Source organism: Peromyscus eremicus, chromosome 20, assembly GCF_949786415.1.
Source record: "Peromyscus eremicus chromosome 20, PerEre_H2_v1, whole genome shotgun sequence".
In the NCBI taxonomy this organism is placed as follows: domain Eukaryota; kingdom Metazoa; phylum Chordata; class Mammalia; order Rodentia; family Cricetidae; genus Peromyscus; species Peromyscus eremicus.
In genome coordinates, this window is record NC_081436.1 from 47,174,521 (window position 1) to 47,200,315 (window position 25,795).

General features: G+C 41.0%; 1 protein-coding gene across 1 annotated transcript in view; it reads left to right on the top strand.

The window, feature by feature from the left end:
• Nucleotides 1–25,795, top strand: part of Samd12 (sterile alpha motif domain containing 12) — a 168,884-nt gene that overhangs the window by 99,307 nt on the left and 43,782 nt on the right. Inside the window, exon 2 of the mRNA XM_059247023.1 lies at nucleotides 9,991–10,120. Within this exon, the coding sequence (XP_059103006.1) occupies nucleotides 9,991–10,120 (130 nt within the window). The remainder of the gene's footprint in view (nucleotides 1–9,990; nucleotides 10,121–25,795) is intronic.

The window sequence follows — 25,795 nt, forward strand, 5'->3', positions numbered from 1 at the left end:
AGAGGTGCTGACTTGTGAAACATGCTACAAAGTACATTTCTACCTAAAAGCTCTCAAATTCTAGTTTTTTGATCATGCAAAAGGAAAGAATGTCACGATGGGCAGAAGAAAAAAGATTAAACATCAGCATCAAAACAACAGCAGCTATAAAAACATGTGCTCACTTGAATTCTTCAAGACCAAAGTTCTCTCTCATTGGAATTAGGAAAACAGCCCATATGATTTCAAACAGAAGGAGACAATGGCTGCATCCTTAGATGGGGCTGAAGAGTGGTAGGCAGAGATGGCCATGTTTGATTAGGAGCCATATGAGCTCAGTATACTGTAGGAAAGAGCAGCCAGGACTGGACCTGAAGCCTATTACTGATTAGTGAGTCATGCCTAAGAATACTGGTTGAATGAAAATCATCTCGGTTCATTAACTCATTCAGTTGCTATTTTTTTGCCTGTACCTGCACCATCTGTCTTGTTACATGCAAGACACTCAGGAGAGCACAGTGATAGAGAAGCTTCTTGGTGTTCTCATTACTTGAGTTGTAGATCAAACTACCACAAATCCTAGAGATGTGTCAAGAATTAATTTGGAACATTAAGAAGCCCAGGCTTTTGCTTTATGGCATCTGTGATCCCCAACCAGAAGATTCAGAGGCTTGAGGTCAGATTTATCTCATCTTTGTTTGTTCATTTTATTAATGGTTGATAGTGGATGTCAGGGAAGACCTTTGTGAGGGGATGATGGAAACTCCTACATATGATCTCATACCATGATCTAGACTACAGCATGGTGGTTGAGTTCCAAGGGTGAACACTGAAGTGTGAGCCAGGTAGAAGCTGTGTCTTTTATGGCCTAACCTCAGAAATAATGTAGCATAAATTCCACTGTACTCGATTTGTCAGGATGGTCACATGCCGTGCTGAAATACATTGGCTGAAAACATTGGTTCTTAATAGCAGAGGTAATGCCAGTCACATTGCATAAAGTATATGCACATATATGCTATCATTTTGGAAAAATATATTCTAATAAATTTGATAAGCACAAAAATTATTACATGTTGGCTTAGTTACTTTTCTATTGTCGTGATAAAAACACAATTACTGTTGTTAATTTATAAAAGAAAACATTTAATTTGGCTTATGGCTTCAGAGAGTGAGAGCCCATGATCATGGAGGGAAGGAACAACTCAGATTTCACATCTGGATCCATGATCATGGAGGGAAGGAACAACTCAGATTTCACATCTGGATCCATGATCATGGAGGGAAGGAACAACTGGGAGTTCACGTCTGGATCCAGAACCTCAGTGCATGAAGAGACAGATAGAGCACTAGAAATGGCCCAAGCCCACGCCTAGTGGCACACCTCCTCTAATGAGGTCATACCTCCTATCCCAGATAACTATACCAACTATTCAAATATAGGAGCTATGGGAGCCTTTGACATTCAAACCACAACACATAACAAAGTAAAAAGTGAAAGTATTACTTGTGATTATTTTGTATGTGACAGTTCAAGGAATCATTCAATTAGAAGCATATTAATAAAAAGTGCTACCCAAGTATTTGCATATTCCTTCCCCCTCTCCCCATTTTTGATAAATATCTCATAATCTATCTACACCATTCTCTCTTAATACTTTTTTCTTAAAATTGGAACATTGGAGTGGAGTAATTAAAAATTGCTTAAAAACAAACTAGATATTACAAACTAGAAAATATATTTTGTGTCATAATTTCTTTGACATAAATAATGGTCAAGAGTAAGAAGCAGCCCATCTTGCCCAGGACTTCCCTTCTGAAGCACAGGTGAGTGCCCTAGCTTGCCCCCGACCCCATCCCTGGGCACCAGCCACTCCGGGGAAGACCTGCCCAACTTGGGCCCAGGTTCTGGACCCTGGGCAGGTGCCCTTCTACCCCAACCGGGAAGGATCCCCTTCTCCAAGACCCCTGGCAGACCCTGCAGTCTCCACGCCCTGCCCCCACGCCCATCTGCCTGAGCCCCAAGCCTCTTCCTGAGACTTAGAGGCCGGCCCCCAGCTCCCATCTTGCCCAGGACTTCCCTTCTGAAGCACAGGTGAGTGCCCTAGCTTGCCCCCGACCCCATCCCTGGGCACCAGCCACTCCGGGGAAGACCTGCCCAACTTGGGCCCAGGTTCTGGACCCCGGGCAGGTGCCCTTCTACCCCAACCGGGAAGGATCCCCTTCTCCAAGACCCCTGGCAGACCCTGCAGTCTCCACGCCCTGCCCCCACGCCCATCTGCCTGAGCCCCAAGCCTCTTCCTGAGACTTAGAGGCCAGCCCCCAGCTCCCATCTTCCCCCGGACTTCCCTTCTGAAGCACAGGTGAGTGCCCTAGCTTGCCCCCGACCCCATCCCTGGGCACCAGCCACTCCGGGGAAGACCTGCCCAACTTGGGCCCAGGTTCTGCTCCCCGGGCAGGTGCCCTTCTAGCCCCACCGGGAAGGATCTCCTTCTCCAAGACCCCTGGCAGACCCTGCAGTCTCCACGCCCTGCCCCCACGCCCATCCGCATGAGCCCCAAGCCTCTTCTTGAGACTTAGAGGCTGGCCCCCAGCTCCCATCTTGCCGTGGATTTCCCATCTGGAGGAGAGAGAGAGAGAGAGAGAGAGAGAGAGAGAGAGAGAGAGAGAGAGAGGAGAGCACCCATCCTCCCCCGGACTTCCCTTCTGAACAAGAGCTTCCATCCTGCCCCGGACTTCCAATTTGGACAAGAGAGCTCCCATCTGGACAAGAGAGAGAGACTTCCTGAATCTGTCAGCTCTGAACCAAGTGTGCGGATAAGGCCAGGAACGAACCACAAGGAGATGGGCAGACGTCAAGGCAGAAACACATACAACAAAATGAATAGTAATACACCATCACCAGGCCCTAGCCCTCCTCCAACACCTAGACCTGAACATCAGAAATTGGAAGAAGCAGAAGAAAATAGCCTTATGAATGTCATCATGAAGAAGCTAGAGGCTCGTGTAGAGGAAAAGACAAAAAAATGTGAAGAACGCTGTAAACAACTAGAGGAAAGGGCAAACAAATTAGAAGAAATCAATAAAGTCCTGGAAGAGAACAATAAAATACTGAAAGAAAATCAAGAAAAATCAATGAAACAAATGAAGGAAACAGTCCAAGACCTGAAAAAGGAAATAGAAAAAATGAAGAAGACACAAACAGAGGGAATGCTGGAAATAGAAAATCTGAGAAAACGATTGGGAACTTCAGATGCAAGTATAATCAACAGAATGCAAGAGATGGAAGAGAGGATCTCTAGCGTTGAAGATACAATAGAAGAAATAGATTCATCAGTCAAAGAAAACACTAAAGTCAACAAAGTCATGAACCAAAATGTCCAAGAAATTTGGGACACCATGAAAAGACCAAACCTACGAATAATAGGGGTAGAAGAAGGAGAAGAATACCAACTCAAGGGCACAGAAAATATATTCAACAAGATCATAGAAGAAAACTTTCCCAACTTAAAGAAGGAAATGCCTATGAAGATACAGGAAGCCTATAGAACACCAAACAGACTAGACCCCCAGAAAAAGTCCCCTCGCCACATAATAATTAAACAATTAAACGTACAGAATAAAGAAAGAATATTAAGAGCAGCAAAGGAAAAAGGCCAAGTGACATATAAAGGCAAACCTATCAGAATAACACCCGATTTCTCAATGGAGACTTTGAAAGCCAGAAGGTCCTGGACAGATGTAATGCAGACATTAAGAGACCATGGATGTCAGCCTAGACTAATATACCCAGCAAAACTTTCAATCGTCATAGATGGAGTGAACAAGACATTCCATGACAAAGCCAGATTTAAACAATATTTATCCACAAACCCAGCCCTACAGAAAGCACTAGAAGGAAAATTCCAACCTAAGGAAGTCAGATACAACCTCGAAAACACAGGCAATAGATAAAGCCACAGCAGTAGACCCCAACGAAGAAAAGTACACACACATCACCACCAAAAAATAACAGGAATGAACAATCACTGGACATTAATATCCCTCAATATCAATGGACTTAATTCACCTATAAAAAGACATAGGCTTACAGAATGGATACGAAAGCAGGACCCATCTTTCTGCTGCATACAAGAAACACATCTCAAATTCAAAGATAGACACTACCTAAAAATAAAAGGCTGGGAAAAGACTTTCCAATCAAACGGTCTTAAGAAACAAGCGGGTGTAGCCATCCTGATATCCAGCAAAATAGACTTCAAACTAAAATCAATCAAAAGAGATCAAGAAGGGCATTACATACTCATCACAGGAAAGATCCACCAAGATGAAGTCTCAATTCTGAACATTTATGCCCCAAACACAAGGGCACCCACATATGTAAAAGAAACATTATTAAAGCTTAAATCACATATAAAACCCCACACATTAATAGTGGGAGACCTCAACACCCCACTTTCACCACTGGACAGATCCCCCAAATCGAAACTTAACAGAGAAATAAAGGACTTAATTGATGTCATGACTCAAATGGACTTAATCGACATCTACAGAACATTCCATCCTAACAAAAAAGAATATACCTTCTTCTCAGCACCCCATGGAACCTTCTCTAAAATTGACCACATACTTGGTCACAAAGCAAATCTAAACAGATACAAAACAATTAGAATAACCTCCTGTGTTCTATCAGACCACCATGGTCTAAAGTTGGATTTCAACAACAACAAAAACTACAGAAAACCTACAATCTCATGGAAACTGAACAATACCCACCTGAATCACCAATGGGTTAAGGAAGAAATAAAGAAAGAAATTAAAGACTTCCTAGAGATCAACGAAAATGAAGACACCACATATCCAAACCTATGGGACACTATGAAAGCAGTACTAAGAGGGAAATTCATAGCACTAAACGCCCACATAAATAAGCTGGAGAAATCTCACACTAGTGACTTAACAGCACACCTGAAAGTTCTAGAACAGGAAGAAGCAAAGTCTCCCAGGAAAAATAGATGCCAGGAAATTATCAAAGTGAGAGCTGAAATCAATAAAATAGAAACAAAGAGAACAATACAAAAAATTAATGAAACAAAGAGTTGGTTCTTTGAGAAAATCAACAAGATAGACAAGCCCTTATCCAAACTAACCAAAAGACAGAGAGAGAGCATCCAAATCAACAAAATCAGAAATGAAAAGGGGGACACAACAACAGACATTGAGGAAATCCAGAGAATCATCAGGTCATACTTCAAAAACCTCTATTCCACAAAACTGGAAAACCTAAAAGAAATGGATAATTTTCTGGATAGGTACCACATACCTAAATTAAATCAAGACCAGATAAACTATTTAAATAGTCCAATAACCCCTAACGAAATAGAAACAGTCATTAAAAGTCTCCCAACCAAAAAAAGCCCAGGACCAGATGGTTTCAGTGCAGAATTCTACCAGATCTTCAAAGAAGAGTTAATACCAATACTCTCTAAATTGTTCCATACAATAGAAACAGAAGGAACATTACCAAACTCCTTCTATGAGGCTACAATTACCCTGATTCCCAAACCAAACAAGGATACAACAAAGAAAGAGAACTACAGACCGATCTCCCTCATGAACATTGATGCAAAAATACTCAATAAAATACTGGCAAACAGACTCCAAGACCACATCAAAACAATTATCCACCATGATCAAGTAGGATTCATTCCAGGGATGCAAGGATGGTTCAACATACGAAAGTCTGTCAATGTGATACACCATATAAACAAACTCAAAGAAAAAAACCACATGATCATCTCACTAGATGCTGAAAAGGCATTTGACAAAATCCAACACCCCTTCATGATAAAGGTCTTGGAGCGATCAGGAATACAGGGAACATACCTAAACATAATAAAGGCAATTTACAGCAAGCCAACAGCCAACATCAAATTAAATGGAGAGAAACTCAAAGCAATTCCACTAAAATCAGGAACGAGGCAAGGCTGTCCGCTCTCCCCATACTTATTCAATATAGTACTTGAAGTTCTAGCCAGAGCAATAAGACAACATAAGGAGATTAAGGGGATACAAATTGGAAAGGAAGAAGTCAAGCTTTCCCTATTTGCAGATGACATGATAGTATACTTGAGCAACCCCAAAGATTCCACCAAGGAACTGATACAGCTTATAAACACCTTCAGCAACATAGCAGGATACAAGATCAACTCCAAAAAATCAGTAGCCCTCCTATATACAATGGACAAAAAAGCGGAGAAGGAAATCAGAGATACATCACCCTTTACTATAGCCACAAATGACATAAAATACCTTGGGGTAATACTAACCAAGCAAGTGAAGGACCTATATGACAAGAACTTTAAGTCCCTGAAAAAAGAAATTGAAGAAGATGTCAGAAAATGGAAAGATCTCCCATGCTCATGGATAGGCAGAACTAACATAGTAAAAATGGCAATCTTACCAAAAGCAATCTACAGATTCAATGCAATCCCCATCAAAATACCAACACAATTCCTCACAGACCTGGAAAGAATAATACTCAACTTCATATGGAAAAACAAAAAACCCAGGATAGCCAAAAGAATCCTGTACAATAAAACAACCTCTGGAGGCATCACGATCCCTGACTTCAAGCTGTACTATAGAGCTACAGTAATAAAAACAGCTTGGTACTGGCATAAAAACCGACATGTGGACCAATGGAATCGAATTGAAGACCCTGATATTAATCCGCACACCTATGAACAAATAATTTTTGACAAAGAAGCCAAAAGTGCACAATGGAAAAAAGAAAGCATCTTCAACAAATGGTGCTGGCAAAACTGGATATCAACATGTAGAAGGCTGCAAATAGATCCATATCTATCACCGTGCACAAAACTTAAGTCCAAGTGGATCAAGGACCTCAACATAAATCCAGCTACTCTGAACCTGCTAGAAGAGAAAGTAGGAAGTAGTCTTGAACACATTGGCATAGGAGACCACTTTCTAAATAGAACACCAGTAGCACAGACACTGAGAGAAACAATCAATCAGTGGGACCTCTTGAAAAACTGAGAAGCTTTTGTAGGGCAAAGGAAACGGTCAACAAAGCAAAGCGACAGCCTACAGAATGGGAAAAGATCTTCACCAATCCCACATCTGACAGAGGACTGATATCCAGAATATATAAGGAACTCAAGAAATTAGACATCAAAATGCCCAACAGTCCAATTAAGAAATGGGCTATAGAACTAAACAGAGAATTCTCAACAGAGGAAACTCAAATGGCTGAAAGACATTTAAGGAATTGCTCAACATCCCTAATCATCAGGGAAATGCAAATCAAAACAACTCTGAGATACCACCTTACGCCTGTCAGAATGGCTAAGATCAAAAACACTGAAGACACCTTATGCTGGAGAGGATGTGGAGCTAGGGGAACTCTCCTCCACTGCTGGTGGGAATGCAAGCTTGTACAACCACTTTGGAAATCAATATGGCGATTTCTTAGAAAATTGGGAATCCATCTCCCCCAAGATCCAGCTATACCACTCTTGGGCATATACCCAAGGAATGCTCAACCACACCACAAGAGCACTTGTTCAGCTATGTTCATATCAGCGTTGTTTGTAATAGCCAGAACATGGAAACAACCTAGATGCCCTTCAACTGAAGAATGGATAAACAAAATGTGGTACATATACACAATGGAATACTACTCAGCAGAGAAAAACAATGACATCATGAGGTTTGCAGACAAATGGATGGATCTAGAAAAAATCATCCTGAGTGAGGTATCCCAGACTCAGAAAGACAAACATGGTATGTACTCACTCATAACAGGATACTAGATGTGGAACAAGGATGACTGGACTGCTACTCACATCACCAGGCAGGCTACCTGGAAAACAGGACCCCAAGAAAGACACAGGGATCGCCCAACGACAGAGAAATGGAATGAGATCTACATGAACAGCCTGGACAGGAGTGGGGGTAGTGAAGGGCGAGGGTCGAGGGAAAGAGAGCTTGGGTGAGTGGGAGATCCCAGCTGGATCAAAAACAGAGAGGGAGAACAAGGAATAGGAGACCATGGTAAATGAAGACCACATGAGAATAGGAAGAAACAAAGTGCTAGAGAGGCCCACAGAAATCCACAAAGATACCCCCACAACAGACTGCTGGCAATGGTCGAGCGACAATCCGAACTGACCTACTCTGGTGATGGGATGGCCAAACACCCTAATTGTCGTGCTAGAAACCTCATCCAACTACTGATGGACCTGGAGGCAGAGATCCATGACTAGGCCCCAGGTGGACCTCTGGGAGTCCAATTAGCGAGAATGAGGAGGGTTTATATGAGAGAGAATTGTTGAGACCAAGGTCGGATAAAGCGCAGAGACAAATAGCCAAACAAACGGAAACACATGAAATATGAACCAATGGCTGAGGGGTCACCAACTGGATCAGGCCCTCTGAGTGGGTGAGACAGTTGATTGGCCTGATCTGTTTGGGAGGCATCCAGGCAGTGGGACCGGGTCCTGTGCTCATTGCATGAGTTGGCTGTTTGAAACCTGGGGCCTATGCAGGGTCCCTTGGCTCAGCCTGGGAGGAGGGGACTGGACCTACCTGGACTGAGTCCACCAGGTTGATCTCAGTCTGTGGGGAAGGCTTTGCCCTGGAGGAGATTGGGATGGGGGGCGGGCTGGGGGGAAGGTGAGGGGGGCGGGAGGGGGGAGAACAAGGGAATCTGTGGCTGATATGTAGAACTGAATTGTATTGCAAAATAAAAATTAAAAAAAAAAAAAAAAAAAGAGTAAGAAGCAAAGAATAATTGCAGGCCAGACCTACTTCTTTCTGTTAAACATTCTAAAACTGAAGCAAGTCTTTCTCTGTAAAATAAAAATGAAATGTTCATAAGCATTTGGAAGATATAATTCACACTCCTGCCAGTTTAAGGCTGTCTCCTTGCCTTAATCTAACAGGTTGAAAGAGGAGTAAAATAAAAGAGTACCTAGATCTCTTTACCAATGAAGATATTTCAAAGAATTCTCAATATTTCAGCCCTACTATTTTGGTTCAGAATAATAAAAATAAAATCATTGACATAGGAACTTTCAGGTAGCCTAACCTAAATTCCTAGGATCCATGAGGGAGAAGACAGAGCCAAAGCTTATCAATAAATGTATTTGCAATCTGCCATTTATCAAAGGCTTGGCCTTTACATCCTGTTTTTTTATTTTTATTTTTCATTACTTATGATCAGTTCCCTGGGAGAGCCAGTGATCAGTAAAAGGCCCTGACTAGCTGGCTTCTATATAAAGCCTAAGGACTCCCATTATCTTATTACCATTCCCCACATGCTGGAAGAATTGACTCCTTGCTTTCCCACTGTGGCATGACTAATGTTCCCAGGCTTCATGGGACACCCTGAGTCCAGAGCCCCCAGGCAGACTAGCACTTTTTAGTATGCTGGCATCTAAGTCTTCTAGCAGTCAGTCCTGAAATAATTATTCTCACCTGCTTGGGCAAGTGCTCTAGTAGGCACCTGGGATATCAGGGAGGAGAGATAGACACCTCCAGCAAACAGAAAGGCACTTGACAATGGCTGTTTCACCCCTAAAACTTAAGTACCTGTGTGGAAACCCTATTACCATGTTGCTAGAAGATTTAGAAAATGCTACTTTCTGGGGGATTTTCCCAGAAGAGATAATAACTCAAGAATGAGTAAAACTTTTACTGCCTTTCTTCTTGCACCTTTTCGTGTGTGTGTGTGTGTGTGTGTGTGTGTGTGTGTGTGTGTGTTTCTGTGTGCATGTCTGTATGTATGTGTATGTGTGTGTTTGTGTGTCTGTATGTGTTTTCAATAATGAGGAAGGTTGCAGAGGTTAGGAGAAAACAAGAGTTATGTATTTCTCTTTGGGGAACTCAGGCTATAGCCTTTACCAAGCACACTAGGATGTTGAACATTCGTGCCTTTCCAGTTATGGGGCCACATTAACAGACACTCCTTCCCTTCTCTCTCCACAGTCAGCCACAGTGAAGCTGTCAAAACCAGTGGCCCTGTGGACCCAGCAGGATGTCTGCAAGTGGTTGAAGAAGCACTGTCCAAATCAGTATCAGATCTACAGTGAGTCATTCAAACAACATGACATAACTGGTAAAGTCTGCAGTATCCAAGACTCTCCTCCTTCCCCTCGCCATCCCCCATCATCATGGCCTTTTCCTATGCCCATACAGCAAAACAGTATCTTCCTGCTGGAGTTTCCTGCTAGAAGTCGGCTCTAGAGCAGGTGATAAAGTCCTGACCACATGAGCCATGATACTGAATGAATCGGTGCTTAATAGAGGAAAATGGATTTTGAAGATCTAATACAAGTGTATGGTGGGAGGGGGGGGGGGTCGGGCATAGATCCTAGAGTAAACAAGTCCTAATGAAAAGAAGAGAAGTCTTGCTAATCAACTTGGTTTTAGGATGAGTGTGGGGATTTTGTGAAGGTGAAGACTTTCTACATGGGAGAATCTTTCCTTTTTCCCCCTCATTAAGTCAAGTGTATTGACTTTTCTGACTGATTAGCTACATATGTGCAACTAATGATGTAGAAGAATCAATAGTAGAAAGTCATTTTCCCTGCCAAACCAGTCCTGTCCTGTCAGTCATAAAGGCACACTCTGTTTTGTCCCCATCCAGAGGCTGTTTCTCAAGCCAAGTTATACTCCTTACTGTCACTGAGATGAGCACATTAAGGTCACATAGTGAAACTACTCTTCCAACAAGGGTCTTAAAACTTTCCATTGAGGGGATAAAGAAGTGTTTGGGGCCCCCCTGGCAGTAGTATCAGGATCCATCCCCAGTGCATGAGCTGGCTTTTTGGAGCCCACTACCTATGGTCGGACACCTGACACAGCCTTGATGCGGGGGGAGGGGCTTAGACATGCCTCTACTGAATGTACCAAACTCTGTGGATTCCCTGTGGGAGACCTTGCCTTGTTGGAGGAGGGAATGGGGGGTGGGTTGCGGGGGGAGGCAGGAGGGGTGGAAGGAGAGAAGACGGGGGAATCTGTGATTGGTATGTAAAAATTCCTTAATTAAAAAAGAAGTATTTGGAATCACAGAAGCAGGATGGTTAGATGTGCTGCAAAGGCCTTTTCTAAAAAAGATTCTACCTGCATATTGAAAGCTCTCCTCCCCACTCCCGTGCACAGCTATGCACTGAAAGACAGGGTTGAGGAGCACTGCTCTATGGGAAGGAATGCTTGAGAATCATGAGTCTGGTCTTGAACCTTCCTATCTCCTAATAGAAAACTGAGCCCCTAGTGGGAAAAAAAAAAATCACTTGCCTTTGGATTGCCAAGAACTCTAGACACCAAACCTTTTCCCAAGTCCGTGTTCTACTTTGAGAAATACTAATTTTTCTCATTCTGATCACTTCCATTACTTTGGAAGGGAATGCATTAAGGAGAATGTACTTCCCTCCAAGTTCAGTTTTCCCATGCAACTCTGCTGTCAGGAGCAGATCTTCCACCTCCCTAAGTAAAATTTGGCTGGGGGTTCTCAGAGTGCATCCAATGGCATCCCTGAACCCTAGAGAAACAAGGAGGGGGTATGTCAGATTGAGAGAAGGATGTCAACCAAGAGCAGTTCCCTTCATGGCTGTCTTACACACTTCATTCAGTAAGGAAGATTATCATGGAAACAGGGTTCTAGCCACTCAAGTTTTCTTTAAATGTACAGCTGGATAATTTTAGAGTCTTGCTGTGTAATTAATGGGTAATTGTACAATAAACATGCCCAGGTATATCTCAATCTGTTTTAACAAAAGAGTAAATTTCTGACTTAAAAATGGTCATTTTCTGTTACACCCCCACCCACCCAGCTACTGCTGATGCCCTTTAAAATGAAATTCCCCCAGGCAGTGGGACCGGGTCCTGTGCTCATTGCATGAGTTGACTGTTTGAAACCTGGGGCTTATGCAGGGTCGCTTGGCTCGGCCTGGGAGGAGGGGACTGGACCTGCCTGGACTGAGTCTGCCAGGTTGATCTCAGTCCTCGGGGGAGGCTTTGCCCTGGAGAAGGTGGGAATGGGGGGTGGGCTGGGGGGAAGGGGAGAGGGGCGGGAGGGGGGAGAACAAGGGAATCCGTGGCTGATATGTAGAACCGAATAGTATTGTAAAATTAAAAAAAAAAAAAAAAGAAATTCTTAGGACCCTAAAGGTAGTGAGGGTGCATAGCCTTAAAGTGTCTGGATTTCACATTCTAGTCCCTTGTGTTAAAGTATATGTACAAGGAAAGCTCACAGAGGATCTGTTGATCTACTCCAAGAGTGATTAGTCCATCAGAACCATTTGCCTGATAGCAGTTATCTCCATCAGATAATGGCTGCTTATGGTCTTTTAATTCCTGCATGATGGTAGTGGCAAAGCCTTTTCACAATCTTGCTTGGGAGCAGTGGTATCACTTATTAGTGGTGGAAATTATGGCATACCCTCAAGAGACAGATGAGTCTTAGAAAGGCTTATCTAAGGAGGATGGACGGTATCCTCAGAGTGAACGACTTCAGAGTGGACCAGAAATAAAGGAATGAGAGTGCAGTGTGGTAGAGCTGTCACACCACTATAGACAGTGTCTTTAGTCCCCACAAAACACCTCTGTTGTCAGTGAACCACCACACAGGTCTGAGCTCAAGACAACACTGCTTCCTCTGGCCAATTGTTCAACCTCACTTCGTTGTCTCCAAAATAAAGATGGTTCTTAAAATATCACAGAGCTGTGAAAATTAAGTTAAATATTATAGGTAAGCCAGTAGGCTAACCCTTCTACCTGCAAGACTATGTTCTTATTTCTGTCAAGTTTTATCTGGAATTGTAAAAGAAAAAAGAAAAAGAAGAAGAAGAAGAAGAAACCCCTGACTTTATTCTAAGATCAACCTATTTCTGGCAGGGAAAGAAAGCAGGGAATTATTTGGGGACTTGGGGAGCAGAGAGAATGATTGCAGACTAACATTTGGTCCACATCTTTTTGACATTTACCTGTCGAGAGCCACAGAACAACCACTCCCTTCCCTTGTTCTCTGACCTCGGCTCCTCTCCAGATGAATGTGTAGCACCTAAATCATCCCAAGGCCCATGTGACCAGCGACTAGCTTCTAGAATTTGTACCAGTCTGCAGTAGCTGGCCACCTGACATTAGAAGCTCCATAGTACCCAGTACCCTTAAAGTCTGTGATGATAACCAGGAAAAAGATGTCCATTAAAAATAAAATGGGGCTAGGAGCATTGTTAAATGGGTAGAGTGCCTAGGTAGTCTTATACAAAGCCCTGGGTTTGGTCCCCAGCACCACATAAACCAACTATGGTGGTACACACTTATAATCTCGCCACATGGGAGGTAGAAACAGGAAAATCAGATATTCGATTTTATCCTCGACTATCTAGTGAGTTACAGGCTAGCCTGGGATATGTGAGACCCTGCCTCAAAGCAAAACAACAAAAACCAATTAAAATGTAATGTCATGGCAAACCTCAATTGCCTGTGTGCAACCAGTAGCGTGACTTGGGGAAACGACAAGAGCTGCTGCAAGGAACAGGTCACAGCCCAGAGATGCAGCATTACTGTGTGCTCAGAAAACTCCAGTTTGCTTCACTTTGTGTGTGTGTGTGTGTGTGTGTGTGTGTGTGTGAGAGAGAGAGAGAGAGAGAGAGAGAGAGAGAGAGAGAGAGAGAATCCAGTACTGCCCTTGTGGTGCTGCTGAGAAAAGTGACCCCATCACAGGAAGCATACAACAAATGTGGACTGCTACAGTTTTCCTCTATGCTGTCCTGGTTTCCGAGAAACAAGACCACACATATAAGCCCTGTTGAATTCGTCTAGTTCTATTATCCTGAACACTGAGAAAGTAGTGCCCGAAGGGGAAACAAAATAGTTTGGGCTGGTACATACCCTGTGCGAATCTGAAAGGCTAGGAACAAGATTATTTACCTGTCTGCTGACAGATGCTGTTCATTTATTTTTTTTTTCCTTAAAACAAGAATAAACAGGTTCTTGCTCACTGAGGGACCATGTTCTGTCAATGTAACATATAACATAAACACCCCTTGACTTCAAGGCAGCCAGTCCAGTGACTGCAATTAAAATGAACATATATTAAATGCACAGAGAGGGAGAAGCAGTCGGTGGGTTTCCTGAGTTAAATCATTCTCGATGTTCTTCACCCCAACCTTTAAGACACAGTAAGGAGCTACTTGATGTCACAAGAGCTAGTCCCCATCAGCATGAGAGTGATGTTTAACTTAAAGGGTCATTGGGAAGATTAAATGGGATGATACGTGTGAAGCTTAATGCTGACAAATAGTGGACATTCATCCATTTAGCAGTGTTTATGGAGCACTTACCACTCAGTGGGTTTGAAAAACAAGTAAATAAGGCAATGGAGGATCCATGTAGGAGGAAAGTGTATACGTATCCTTAAAATACTGCCACACCATTTTGTGTTACCTAATTCTGAATGGAAGGAGCTATTTTGCAAGTCTGGGTTATAGATAACTAATAGTATACTAACCCCCACTTTGATATGTTCTTTAAATACTAATTTTAATTACTAATAGGATATTAATTACTAATGATCAATAGTAGTCTGAAAATATTTAGTAGAAACGTCTTTGTTTTGAAGATACAGCATTCACCTAACTTTTATTGTCCTGTAACGTTTCATTTGTTACTCTTCTGTGCCCGGTTTATAAACTCAGCTTTCTCATAGATCTACACATAGGAAAACAGATGATATTTTTAGGGTTCAGTAGGGAAGATCTTGAAATATACCCCTGGAGAAAAAGCAGGGACTGTGGTAGAACCAATTTTTAACTATTTACATGTAGAGGTTTGCTTGACTCTCTAGCCTCTGTGGAAAAGTAATCTTGGCCTTGCATTTGCCCACTGATTTCAGCCATCCCAACCTGCAATTGTGTCTGCTGTTGGGTTCTTTTTTGAACTAATTATTGCACCTTATCAGTTTCCTCAATAATGAATCAAATAAAAATGTTAAACACATGTTAATTTTTGTATGTGGGAATGATTTAAATTTTTTTTGTTTTAGACAAGGTCTCATCAAGTGGCCCTAGCTTGTCTGGAACTCGCTAAGTACATACCTGGCCTTAAACTTACAGCATCTCTTCTCCCTCAGTCTCTGAGTGCTGGAATTACAGGAGTGTGCCGTCCTGCCCACCTTGATTTTAACCTTCTGTTTGAAATCGACACATAACCTTAAAACGCTTTTCTATTTATACTTTTATGAGCAATTCAACTATATTAATATTTTTCTTATGCCATTGTTTCAAGGACATTAAATTATAACCAGATTTTCAGCTCAGTTGTTGTAAAGTCTAAGAGAAGATATGTTTTAACCCACCAGTGCTTCAAAGCTTTTATAAGTTTTCTATCAGGTTTTCTGATCATTCCATCGTGCTCAGAAGGTACCTGCTATTTTGTGGCAGATGTGTTTAATCAGATGAGAAGTTACTTGTGTTAATTCCCTGCAGTAGCATTCTTAAGAAGAAGTGAGATGGTCAGAACACTGGAGAGACATTAGGATATATAGATTGAAATCTTCAGATTAGGTGTGAAGGAAAGAAATCCACTTATTTTTCTCTGCTTGCCAGATTCTTTCCCTAGCTTCCTGGGGCTTGGTTTGGAATGCTGATGAGGAGTCTCTGTTGGGATGAGGTGTAAGCTCACAGGCAGCTTTCAGATTCTCTTTTATGCACAGTTAAGAATCTTTTCAGGTTGGAGAAGATTTCAGCCCCTGGCTGTGCCAAGTATTCCTGGGGTAGCTGCTAAGTCACCCCAACTTCTCTGGCTTCAAACCCAGTATCTGTGAGGACTCTTTGTCCTGCCAACTTTAAAGACATATTTTCATGAGCAGAGCACTCACAATTTCCCTGAATATAAAATATTTTTAAAAGCTACCTTGAATATATGTATGAATGGTTTCTGTTGTTCTATTTCATGCAAAAACAATGTGTGTGCTTTACGTGTCTGCAGGAGTAGAAATCTTTTGAATATTCCTTGAAGATGTTCCTTAGTGATTTTTTCCCCCTATTTCTAAATAGTCTCCCACATGATAGATGAATTCCTCTAGCTATTTTTTTGAAGAAGTGGAAGGGCTTCTACCATTACCTTTCCCCCTATCTAAAATTATCCTACAGAGGATAATGATTAACACAGAAACTCACAACTGCACTGGGCAATGGTGGCACACACCTTTAATCCCAGCACTGGGGAGGTAAAGCCAGATGGATCTCAGTGAGTTAGAGGCCAGCCTGGTCTCCAGAGCGAGATCCAGGACAGGCACCAAAACTACACAGAGAAACCCTGTCTCGAAAGAAAAAAAAAAAAAAACCTCACAATTGTTCAAAATGCAAAGAATAAACACCAGTGGAGTGCTCAGCCACAAATGGGACATCTATATAACATCCCCTCTCCAAGGCTCAGTGACTATTGTTGAGAACAAGGTAGAAAGATTTTAAAAGCCATTGGTTGGGGAAAAAAAATTAGGATGAAACAGTGTTTTCTGAGCATGACAGAACCACTTGCACTGACGAACTCACAGCAGCTTTGGTTGTCTGTGTAAGATCCACATAAGATAAAGCTATTCAGCATCCTAGGATGAAAGATGAAAAGGGACCATAAGCCTTCTCTCCTAACTAAGCTGTTATGGACTGTTGGTGGCATCTGGAGTAGGCAGAGTCAGTTTTCTTTAAGGATGTGGCTCCTGGTAGACAACCACACTACAGCAGATGGTCCCAAACCCAGGAGTATATGGACAGCACAAATTGGAGTTGATGAATTATTGTTTAAGACATTTGGAATGGTATGGAGGTGCGAACAGATCTAGAAGAAGTTAGCAGAGGGAGTTGAAGATGAATATTCTTGGAGAATCTATAAAATATTTTTAAAATAGGCTACTGATATTCCTGTCCCTAAAATTTGACAGTCCTGAATATACTGTGGTGTAGTAGAATATTATTTTAAGGTGTGTTACTTTTGTTTATGTTGCACTTGTTTAACTTTGTGAAGCTGTGTTACTGTGCCTGTCTAAAACACCTGATGGTTTAATAAAGAGCTAAACGGTCAATAGCAAGGCAAGAGAGAGAAATAGGCAGGGCTGGCAGTAACAGAGGATAAATAGAAGGAGAAATCTGGGAGAAGAGGGAAGAAGGAATGAGAAAGGAGGAGAACTGCAGGGCCCAGCCACCCAGCTAACCCAGCAAGCCACAGAGTAAGAGTAAGATTTACAGAAGTAAGAGAATGGGAAAAGCCCAGAGGCAAAAGGTAGACAGGATAATTTAAGAAAAACTGGCTAGAAGCCAAGCCAAGCTAAGGCCATGTATTTATAATTAAGAATAAGCCTCTGTGTGTGTGATTTAATTGGGAGCTGGGTGGCAGGCCCCCAAAAAAGAGTAAAAATAATAAAACACTGTGGAGCAAAGAGAACCACTTCATCTTTTTCAATCCTTTTAAATGTGACTCTATGCATGTGTTAGCATTGTTCTGTCCAGGACTGATTTTTCTGAGCCCTTCCACCCCTTTGACCTTCTGCAATTGTCCAGAAGGACAATTCTGTAGTCCTCCATAGGAACCAATGGGAATGTAGTTAGCAAGTTTCAAAAGAAGTGGAATAGTGGCTCGTGTGATGTGCAGTAATTATTTCCAGTATAACCACATAAAATGTGGAAGTCTTTAACTGCACTGTCTGTGTGTTTCTCATGTTTCTTCACTGCCCTTCTTCCCAGATTTTGTAGTCTTCTTTTCTGCACCTCTGTATTTTGTGCTGTTCTGTGTTTTGAGTGGCAACTCAAGCATTTCTTCATATCTGCATAGTAAAGTACCAAACATTAGGACATGAATTATCTCTTATAATGTTTCAATAATAGCATTTATCTTCAGTCTGAATTCTTTTAAAACAGAAAGTGTACTCTCTACTTATTCACTGACTTGAAAAAATTCTCAGCATTCTAAAACCAAGGGTACTGGATTTAGGTTAAGAAATCAAGAGATTTGGAAGTTATAATAGACTTCTCAAGTTGGAAAAGACTTTCAGTGCCATCCAAAGTTCATTGAGCCAATGAAAAAAATATTTTTGATGACTAATAAACCCAGAAATTATGAAAACAGACATCAAAATACTGACATTATCCCTGATACTTTTTAGTGGCTGTCATTCAGATCTTTAGATAAATGAATGTACAAAGGTAATTTCCCCTCAAAATCAAGTATCCCATCGCTGACATTTGGTTCATGGCAAAAAGAAGGCTACCTCAAGGCACATGCCAGGACAGAATGTGGCACTGGGCTAAACACATGCCATCTAGAGATCAGGAAAAAGCCCAGGGATATTATCCAGGGAGTCTCTCATCATCAAAGTTGACATGAATGTCCCTCAAGCAATCCACCCAGGTGGTTCCCAGCCTCTCCTTTCCTATGATGGATGGCCAACCAGCCTTTGCTTGAACACCTCTAGGATGTGTATTTTATCATTTTAAACAAATGCCTACTCTTATTCAGGAATTTGCATTTTTATGGTATTTCTGATCATGGTAGCTGCAGGATTTGATTTCCTACATTCTTCCTGGAAGCTGCAGGCCTACGGAATGATATTGAAGGGTTTTCAGGTTTCACATCCACTCTACTATACTCAAACCTGCCTCTTCACCTGGATAACCCCAGTTTTCTTTCTGCCTAGAATTTAGATGCCAAACACTGTAGAACAACTTCCTTAGGTGTCATCTGCATCATACATCACATCCTGAGGCTCTCAGGACAGACTCTCTGGCTAGAGTTGTTGACAGCCAAAAACTTTAAGAATTACTAACTTTTTGTTCAGTTTTAACTGAAACACACCCTTGTCTTGCTTGGGTTCCCACATTAGAAACTGTTTCTAAAGAAAGCCATGGATGACTATCTTGCTAACAAATTCTTTTTTATAATTTTCCATAGAACCATGGCCTATCTTCCAATCTTTACTTTTTCTTGATAGACTGTTAACTGGATATCCCAAATGCTTCCTTCCAAGTTCCTTGTTATTAGCAATTATTAACTGCGCGAACTATGGGATTTGTTATGACATTTCCTACATGTATATAACACACTGATCATCTTCAGTCCTCTATTATCATACCCTGCTTCCCCTTCCCACAGATCCCCTTCCTCCACCTATGTTGTCCTCACATGTATATGCTTTTAGAGCTGCCCACTAGGTGTTGGATAACAACTTAGGGGCTCATCCCTCAGAATGACCAATTCTCCCTCTGTCAGCACTCACTAATTACCTGCAGTTCTTCATCTAGGCATGGACTGCTAGGAGATTTTTTTCCCCACATTGGCACTCAGTCCCAGAAAGATGAACACAAGCTTCATTGATTGTGGTTTTAAGCTCCACATATTTAGATGTGAATGTATAACCTGGAGTAACCACAGAAACTAGGGAATTAAAAGAGAGATGGGGTGGAGGGAGAAAGGGCCCTCAAGAAGGGAACAGCAGGTTGTGGTTCTTTCTCTATAGATGTTCCTCCTTCTGTTGCTTTGAGAAAATACGGACTGTCTGATAAGATTTTTCTGAATTTCTTGTTCTCCACCTCAGCATGTACTTCTCACTTCTTTGCTTGCTGAAGGCCTTCTACAAACAACCTTTTATGGCTCCACTTCAGCCAGACTTGCCTCATATCCTGTAGCCATGGATTTCTTCAGTCACACTCACTCTCTCATCCTCAGTCTGGCTAGGCCAGGGCTTCTTCATTCTCTGAGTCCCATTCTAGCCTCCTAGGAAACCTTATTTGTATCCATCCCACTAACTTGTTAAATATCATTAATTAACACACTGGCTTAAAATTTTAGCACGTACCATATGCCAGGTAGAGCGCTATACCCAAGAGTTCTGGAATATATGCTCTTCATAAGTTTGAGAGAAGTATGCAAACTAGTATACCATATGCAAGACCATAGATAAATAAAGGTCAAAACTCTGAAATTCTATACTTTATATATTATCTGATTATAGTGAAATTAAATTGAAAATCATTAAAAAATGTACCTGTGGAGGTGGAGAGATGACTTAGCAGTTAAGAACATATGCTGCTCTTTCTCGGTTTGGTTGCCAGGACCCTCATAGTGGCTTACAAGTATCTGCAACTCCAGTTCCAGGGGATCTGATGCCCTCTTCTGGTCTCTTCAAGAACCAGGCACACATAAGGAATATATACATTCATACATGCAGGCAAAACATTCACATATGTAAAATAAAAATAAATAAATCTTTTTTTAAATACATAAAAATTAAAACAAATATTTCAAAAGATTAGCCTTTTAATGGTGTCAAGTAATCCTCTATAGTTAGAAATTTAACATGTACACACATAACTATGAAGATGAAGAAGAAACCACAAGATAAACTGGAAACTCTTTGGAATTTGACGGTAACAGGAACAATTTCATCAAACGCACATTTGGTGTAACTGTGGCAGAACTGAAAAGGGCAATTATAGCATTAAATAGCTGTATTAGAAAAAAAAGAAGAAAGACATTATTTAAAGGAATTAAATTTCCATCAAAGAAGTTAGGAAAGGAAGAACACACTAATGCCAGAGTACAAGGACAGAAATCATACATTTACAAGCTGAAACTAATAAAACTGAAAATGTACACACCATGAAAAAATGTTTACAAAGTTAAACTGTGGGAGAGGGGTGGGCAATGGAGGGTAGGGGTGGGGGATGAAAACATAGGGGAATGGGATGGTTGAGCTGGAAAAGGAATGGAGTGGGAAAGCAGATATGCAAAGAGAGATACCATGATGGAGGGAGATATCATGGGAACAGAGAGAAACCTAGTGCTGGGAAAGTTCCCAGGAATCCCCAAAAGTGACCCCAGCTTGGACTACTAGAAATAGTGGAGAGGCTGCCTGAACTGAACTGGCTTTCCCCAGTGATCAGATTGATGAATACCCTAACTGTCATCACAGAACTTTTCTCCAGTGACTGATGGAGACAGATGCAGAGATCCACAGCCAAACACCAGGCAGAACTCCAGGAGTCCAGTAGGAGAGAGAGAGAGGAGGGATTCCATAAGCAGTGCATCAGGATCATGATGGGGAAACCTGCAGAGATGACCAAATCAAACTAGTGGGAACTCATGAAAGTTGGATCAATGGCTGTGGAGCCTGAAAGGGACTGGACTATGCCCTCTGCATGGTGAGACAGTTGTGTAGCTTGATCTGCTTGGGGGCCCCCTGGCGGTAGAATCAAAATCCATGCCTGGTGCATCAGTGGGCTTTTTGGAGCCTACTGCCTATGATGGGACAACTCATGCAGCCTTAAGGCAGAGGGAAGGGCTTAGACTTGCCTCTACTGGATGTGCCTCCCCATGGGAGGCCTTGCCTTCTTGTGGGGGGGAATTGGGGAGTGGGTTGGAGGGGGAGGCTTGGGGGGTGGGAGGAGGGAAGAGGAGGATCTTTGGTGTGTAAAATGAATGAAAAAAATTTCTTAATAAAGAAATTTACAAAGATAATTGATCCTTTAATAAATTCCTAGCTAGACTGAACAATAAAAAAGACAGTGTCAAGAAAGTGGTTTATCACTAAATTTTTAATAATTTAACTATGAATATGTGATTAAGTAAACATGCTATTATTATATGATAGTATACAATATGCTTATGCCAATACATTTAGTAGCATATGAGAAATGTATGCAAAAATGCTATGCCAATACATTTTTAGTAATATGTGTGAAATGTGCAAATTCTCCCAAAATTCTTAACCTAAAACTGACTCAGGAAAGATAGACAACTTAAGTAGCCACATATTTCCTAGTGAGTTAAATTTACACTTAGAACTTTCCACAAAGAAAAGCCTAAGCCCCAAAAGGTTTCTCAGTAAATTCAAGCAGTTGGTAATACTAAACATTCCTATCACTCCAGAAGTACAAGGTATTGGGAGGGGGGACGGGATACTTCAAATCTCAGAATAACTGTTACTAACACAAGAAAAAGGTACAAATGGGCTATGTTAATACATGCAATCATATAATCAATATAGACCTAAAAATTTTTTGACAAAATTTGAAATCAGTCTTGCGTATAGAAAACATCATACATGCATACAGAGACTACATAGTCCTCAGGGGAGAGGACTTGGAAAAAATAGTCTCAGATTTTTGAGGTTAGTGAAGTTAAGGTCAGGGGGGTCAATACTAAAACTCTACTGTAGAATGAATAGAAAAACGATTTTTTTCCTTTTTCTTTTTTTCTCTCCTTTGTTTTTACTTGATTGTTGAACGAAGACCTCACAAAGCTCTTTAAAGAATGGAATATACTTTCATTGCAATAGATGTAGGATAAAATTGACATAATTTAACACTTACTCATGATAAAATGTTTCAGATATAGAATAAACAAATTTTTATGATAAATAGTATCCATAATAAACCTATAGCTAAAAAAATAATCGATATTTTTCTCCTATAACTCAGAGCAAATAAGGACAGATGCTCTTCCCTTCTACCAAATATGTTCAGAAGATTTTGAATGGGAAACAAAATAAGTGAAAGTAGTAAAGGCACAAGGATTATAAAGGAAGAAGTAAAACTATTATTTTATTGATGACATCTTATTTAGAAATATTTCAGAGATATCAAGGACACAAATAATCAAGGTGGAAATCTTACAAGAACTAATAGTTCAATTTAGGAAACATACAGAAAATAAGATTAATACATAAAATTAATATAACTTATACATAACTATTCAAAGAATTACAAAATATTGCCCAAAAAAATTGAAAGTCTGAATAAATGGTGTTACACCACATTTGTGCATTAAATTCTCAACATTAAAATGCCTATTTTTCTCTAAGATAATATATATCTCCACTGGAGTATCAAAATCCTAGGAAGTATTTTAAAGAGAAATAAACACATTAAATTTAAAATGTGTGTGGAAGTTCAAAGAAGCTGGAGTAGTGAAAATAGTTTACAAAGAGTTTTTGAGGACTTGCCGACTTGATTTCAAGATTTACTATGACAAACTAGAGTAAGGACTGGCTTGCAGACCAATAGAGCAGAATAAAAGTTCTAGAAAGTGCACTCACACATGTGTGGCCCAGTGACTTCCCAAAATGATACCAGAAAGAAAGATGGTTTGCTTAGTGAATGGCTTGATTATGAAATGTGAGGACCTAAGCTTAACTCTCAGTACCCACACACAAACCAGTCAGGGTGGCATATGCCAGCAATCCCAGCACTGGGGGGAGAAAGAGACAGGAGGATCCCTGAGCTAACTGACCAGCAAGTCTTGACAAATCAGTGAACACTGGATTCAGAGAGAGAACCTATCTGTGTTGTTAGTTTTCTATTGATGTGATAAAACACCATGGCAAAGTCAAGCTGTAGGAGGTTCCAAAGAGATAAGAGTCCATCATCATCACTGCAGGGAAGCAGATGGGCATGGAGGCTGGAAGGGCAGGCTGAGAGCTCATATCTTAAACCATAATAAGAGAGCAGAGATAGGAGGCTGGGAATGGCAAGAGGCTTCAAAGCCTCAGGGGACATACTTCCTTCAACAAGGCCACATCTCCTAAACCTGCACAAACAATGCCAGCAACTGGGGACCAAGCATCCAAACCTCTGAGCCTGTGGGGGACATATGGATTCAAATCACCATACTGTCTCAAAAAATAAAAGTGGAAAGTGAGAAGACATGTGGAGTCAACCTCTGGCTTCCATATGTATGTGCATATGCACACATTCACTAACACATAGGTGCAGATGATATCTAAACCAGTAAGAAAGACTGATCTTATCAATAAGTGGTACCAGAAAAACTGTAAGTAATCTTCAACCCCTGTCATAACACCTAAATGTAAAATCTAAACCTATAAAATTTCCAGAAGAATAATGGGTGGGAAAAAAATCTTTATATCCTTGGAGATAGAGGCAGATTCACTAGCAAGTCCCCCAGAGCACAGCTTGAAGTGAAATTGACAAATTTATCAAAGTTAAACCTCCTGTTCTTCTAAGCATTCATCAAGGCCATGAAAAGGCCAAGTCACACCAAGAAGGAAGTATTTGTTAAAGAGTACTTACAATGCAATTTGTAAGACATGAAAGCAGGGGGAAGACTATTTGAAGGAAGGAAGTGGGCCAGGAGAGGGGACGGGGGTTGGGAGAGGGCAGTGGAGGGTGAGAAAGAACAAAGTGTAATGACATACGTGCATGAACGTGCCATAGTGCAGCCATCTCTCTGGGTGCTGAGTTTTAAAAAGTAATTTAAATGTTTCCTGTCAAAAAGTGCTTAGAGAGAGAATACAGAAATGACATTTTAAACTTAAGAAGGCAAATAACCCAATAGCTCTGCACAAAAGATACCTTCAGAAAGATGACACTTGAATCAACCATAAGCTATTTACTAAAGGAAATGGAAACAAAGCCACACTGAGATGCCACTTTACACCTGATAGAATGAAAAGTTCAGACACCAAACTAGGACCAAAGGTTGCTGTAGATGTCATATAAATGAATCTTTTGTACATTTTGTGAGCAGAGCGTAGTACCACATGGCCGGGCGACTTTAGCTTTTAGAAAGCTAATCCCAAACTTAAGATGATGCTTCAGTTCTGTTCTGAGAGATTTCTTCAGAAGAACTGAAAATAATTCCTAATAAATGTTTGATTCCACAAATATTTGAAGGAGCTTTCCTTAGGATAGCCAGAAAGCCTCACCAACCCTATGACTATCAAGAGGGAAGGTAAGATGTGATATACCCACCCTAACACAACTACTTAGAGAGAAAACCAACTGCAGATCGATACGAGGTTTTATGCACACATTGTACTAATCGTATGAAATTCTGTGACAGAAAAGGTCCACCTGTGGTTATAATAGTCAAGTCAGTAGGTCCTAGGGTAGGACGTGGATGGGAATAGACTGCAAGGAAGAGTAAAGGGGCTTTTTCCACAATGGAGAAAATATCTTATATCCTGATCAGAAGCTTCAACTTGCTATTTCAAATATGTGGGACTTTGTGTGTAAAAGTTATGTATCCCTAAGTTGAGTTTTTAAATATTTATTTTTATTTTATATGTATGAGTGTTTTCTCAACATGTATGCATGTGCACCATGTGTGTTCCTAGTGTCCTTGTGGGCAAGAAGAGGGCATCCGATACCCTGGAGCTACAGATGATTGTGAGGCACCATGTGGGTACTGAGAAACAAACCCCGATCCTCTGCAAGAGCATCCAGTGTCTTCACTGAGCCATTGCTCCAGTCTCCTTGGAAGCTGGTTTTTAGGAACGGATGCACTTCCCCGAAATTTCAAACGGCATGCTGATTTAAGGGAGAAAATGACAACATTATCTTACATGCCTCCATCCTGGCTATAGTGTCACTTATAATCAAATTGAGTGGGTACTGATTTTCGAATCATCTCTGTGTAATAAAGTTATGTACAGAATGATTGAGTTTGTAAATCCACTTTATGCATTTCTTTCCTCTGGAAAGAATAATCTGAATATACAAAATCATTCTTATAAAGAAAGGTGTAGTCTTGTCATTTATGCAAGATGACTATCACCAAAGACCAAAACCCTGTTTCCTTCTTAGAATTCTGTCCATCTGGTTATAGCAAAACATTTTTCTGGAATGTACAATTGTCACCTTTATGTTTTATCTATTAATATTTTTAAATTAAAAACTACTCTCGCATCACTTTAGAGAGCAGTTTTTGTTTAAAAACAAAACCCAAGATTTAAAACTGTAATAAATTTGGCTTTAAGAAAAACACACATCATTTT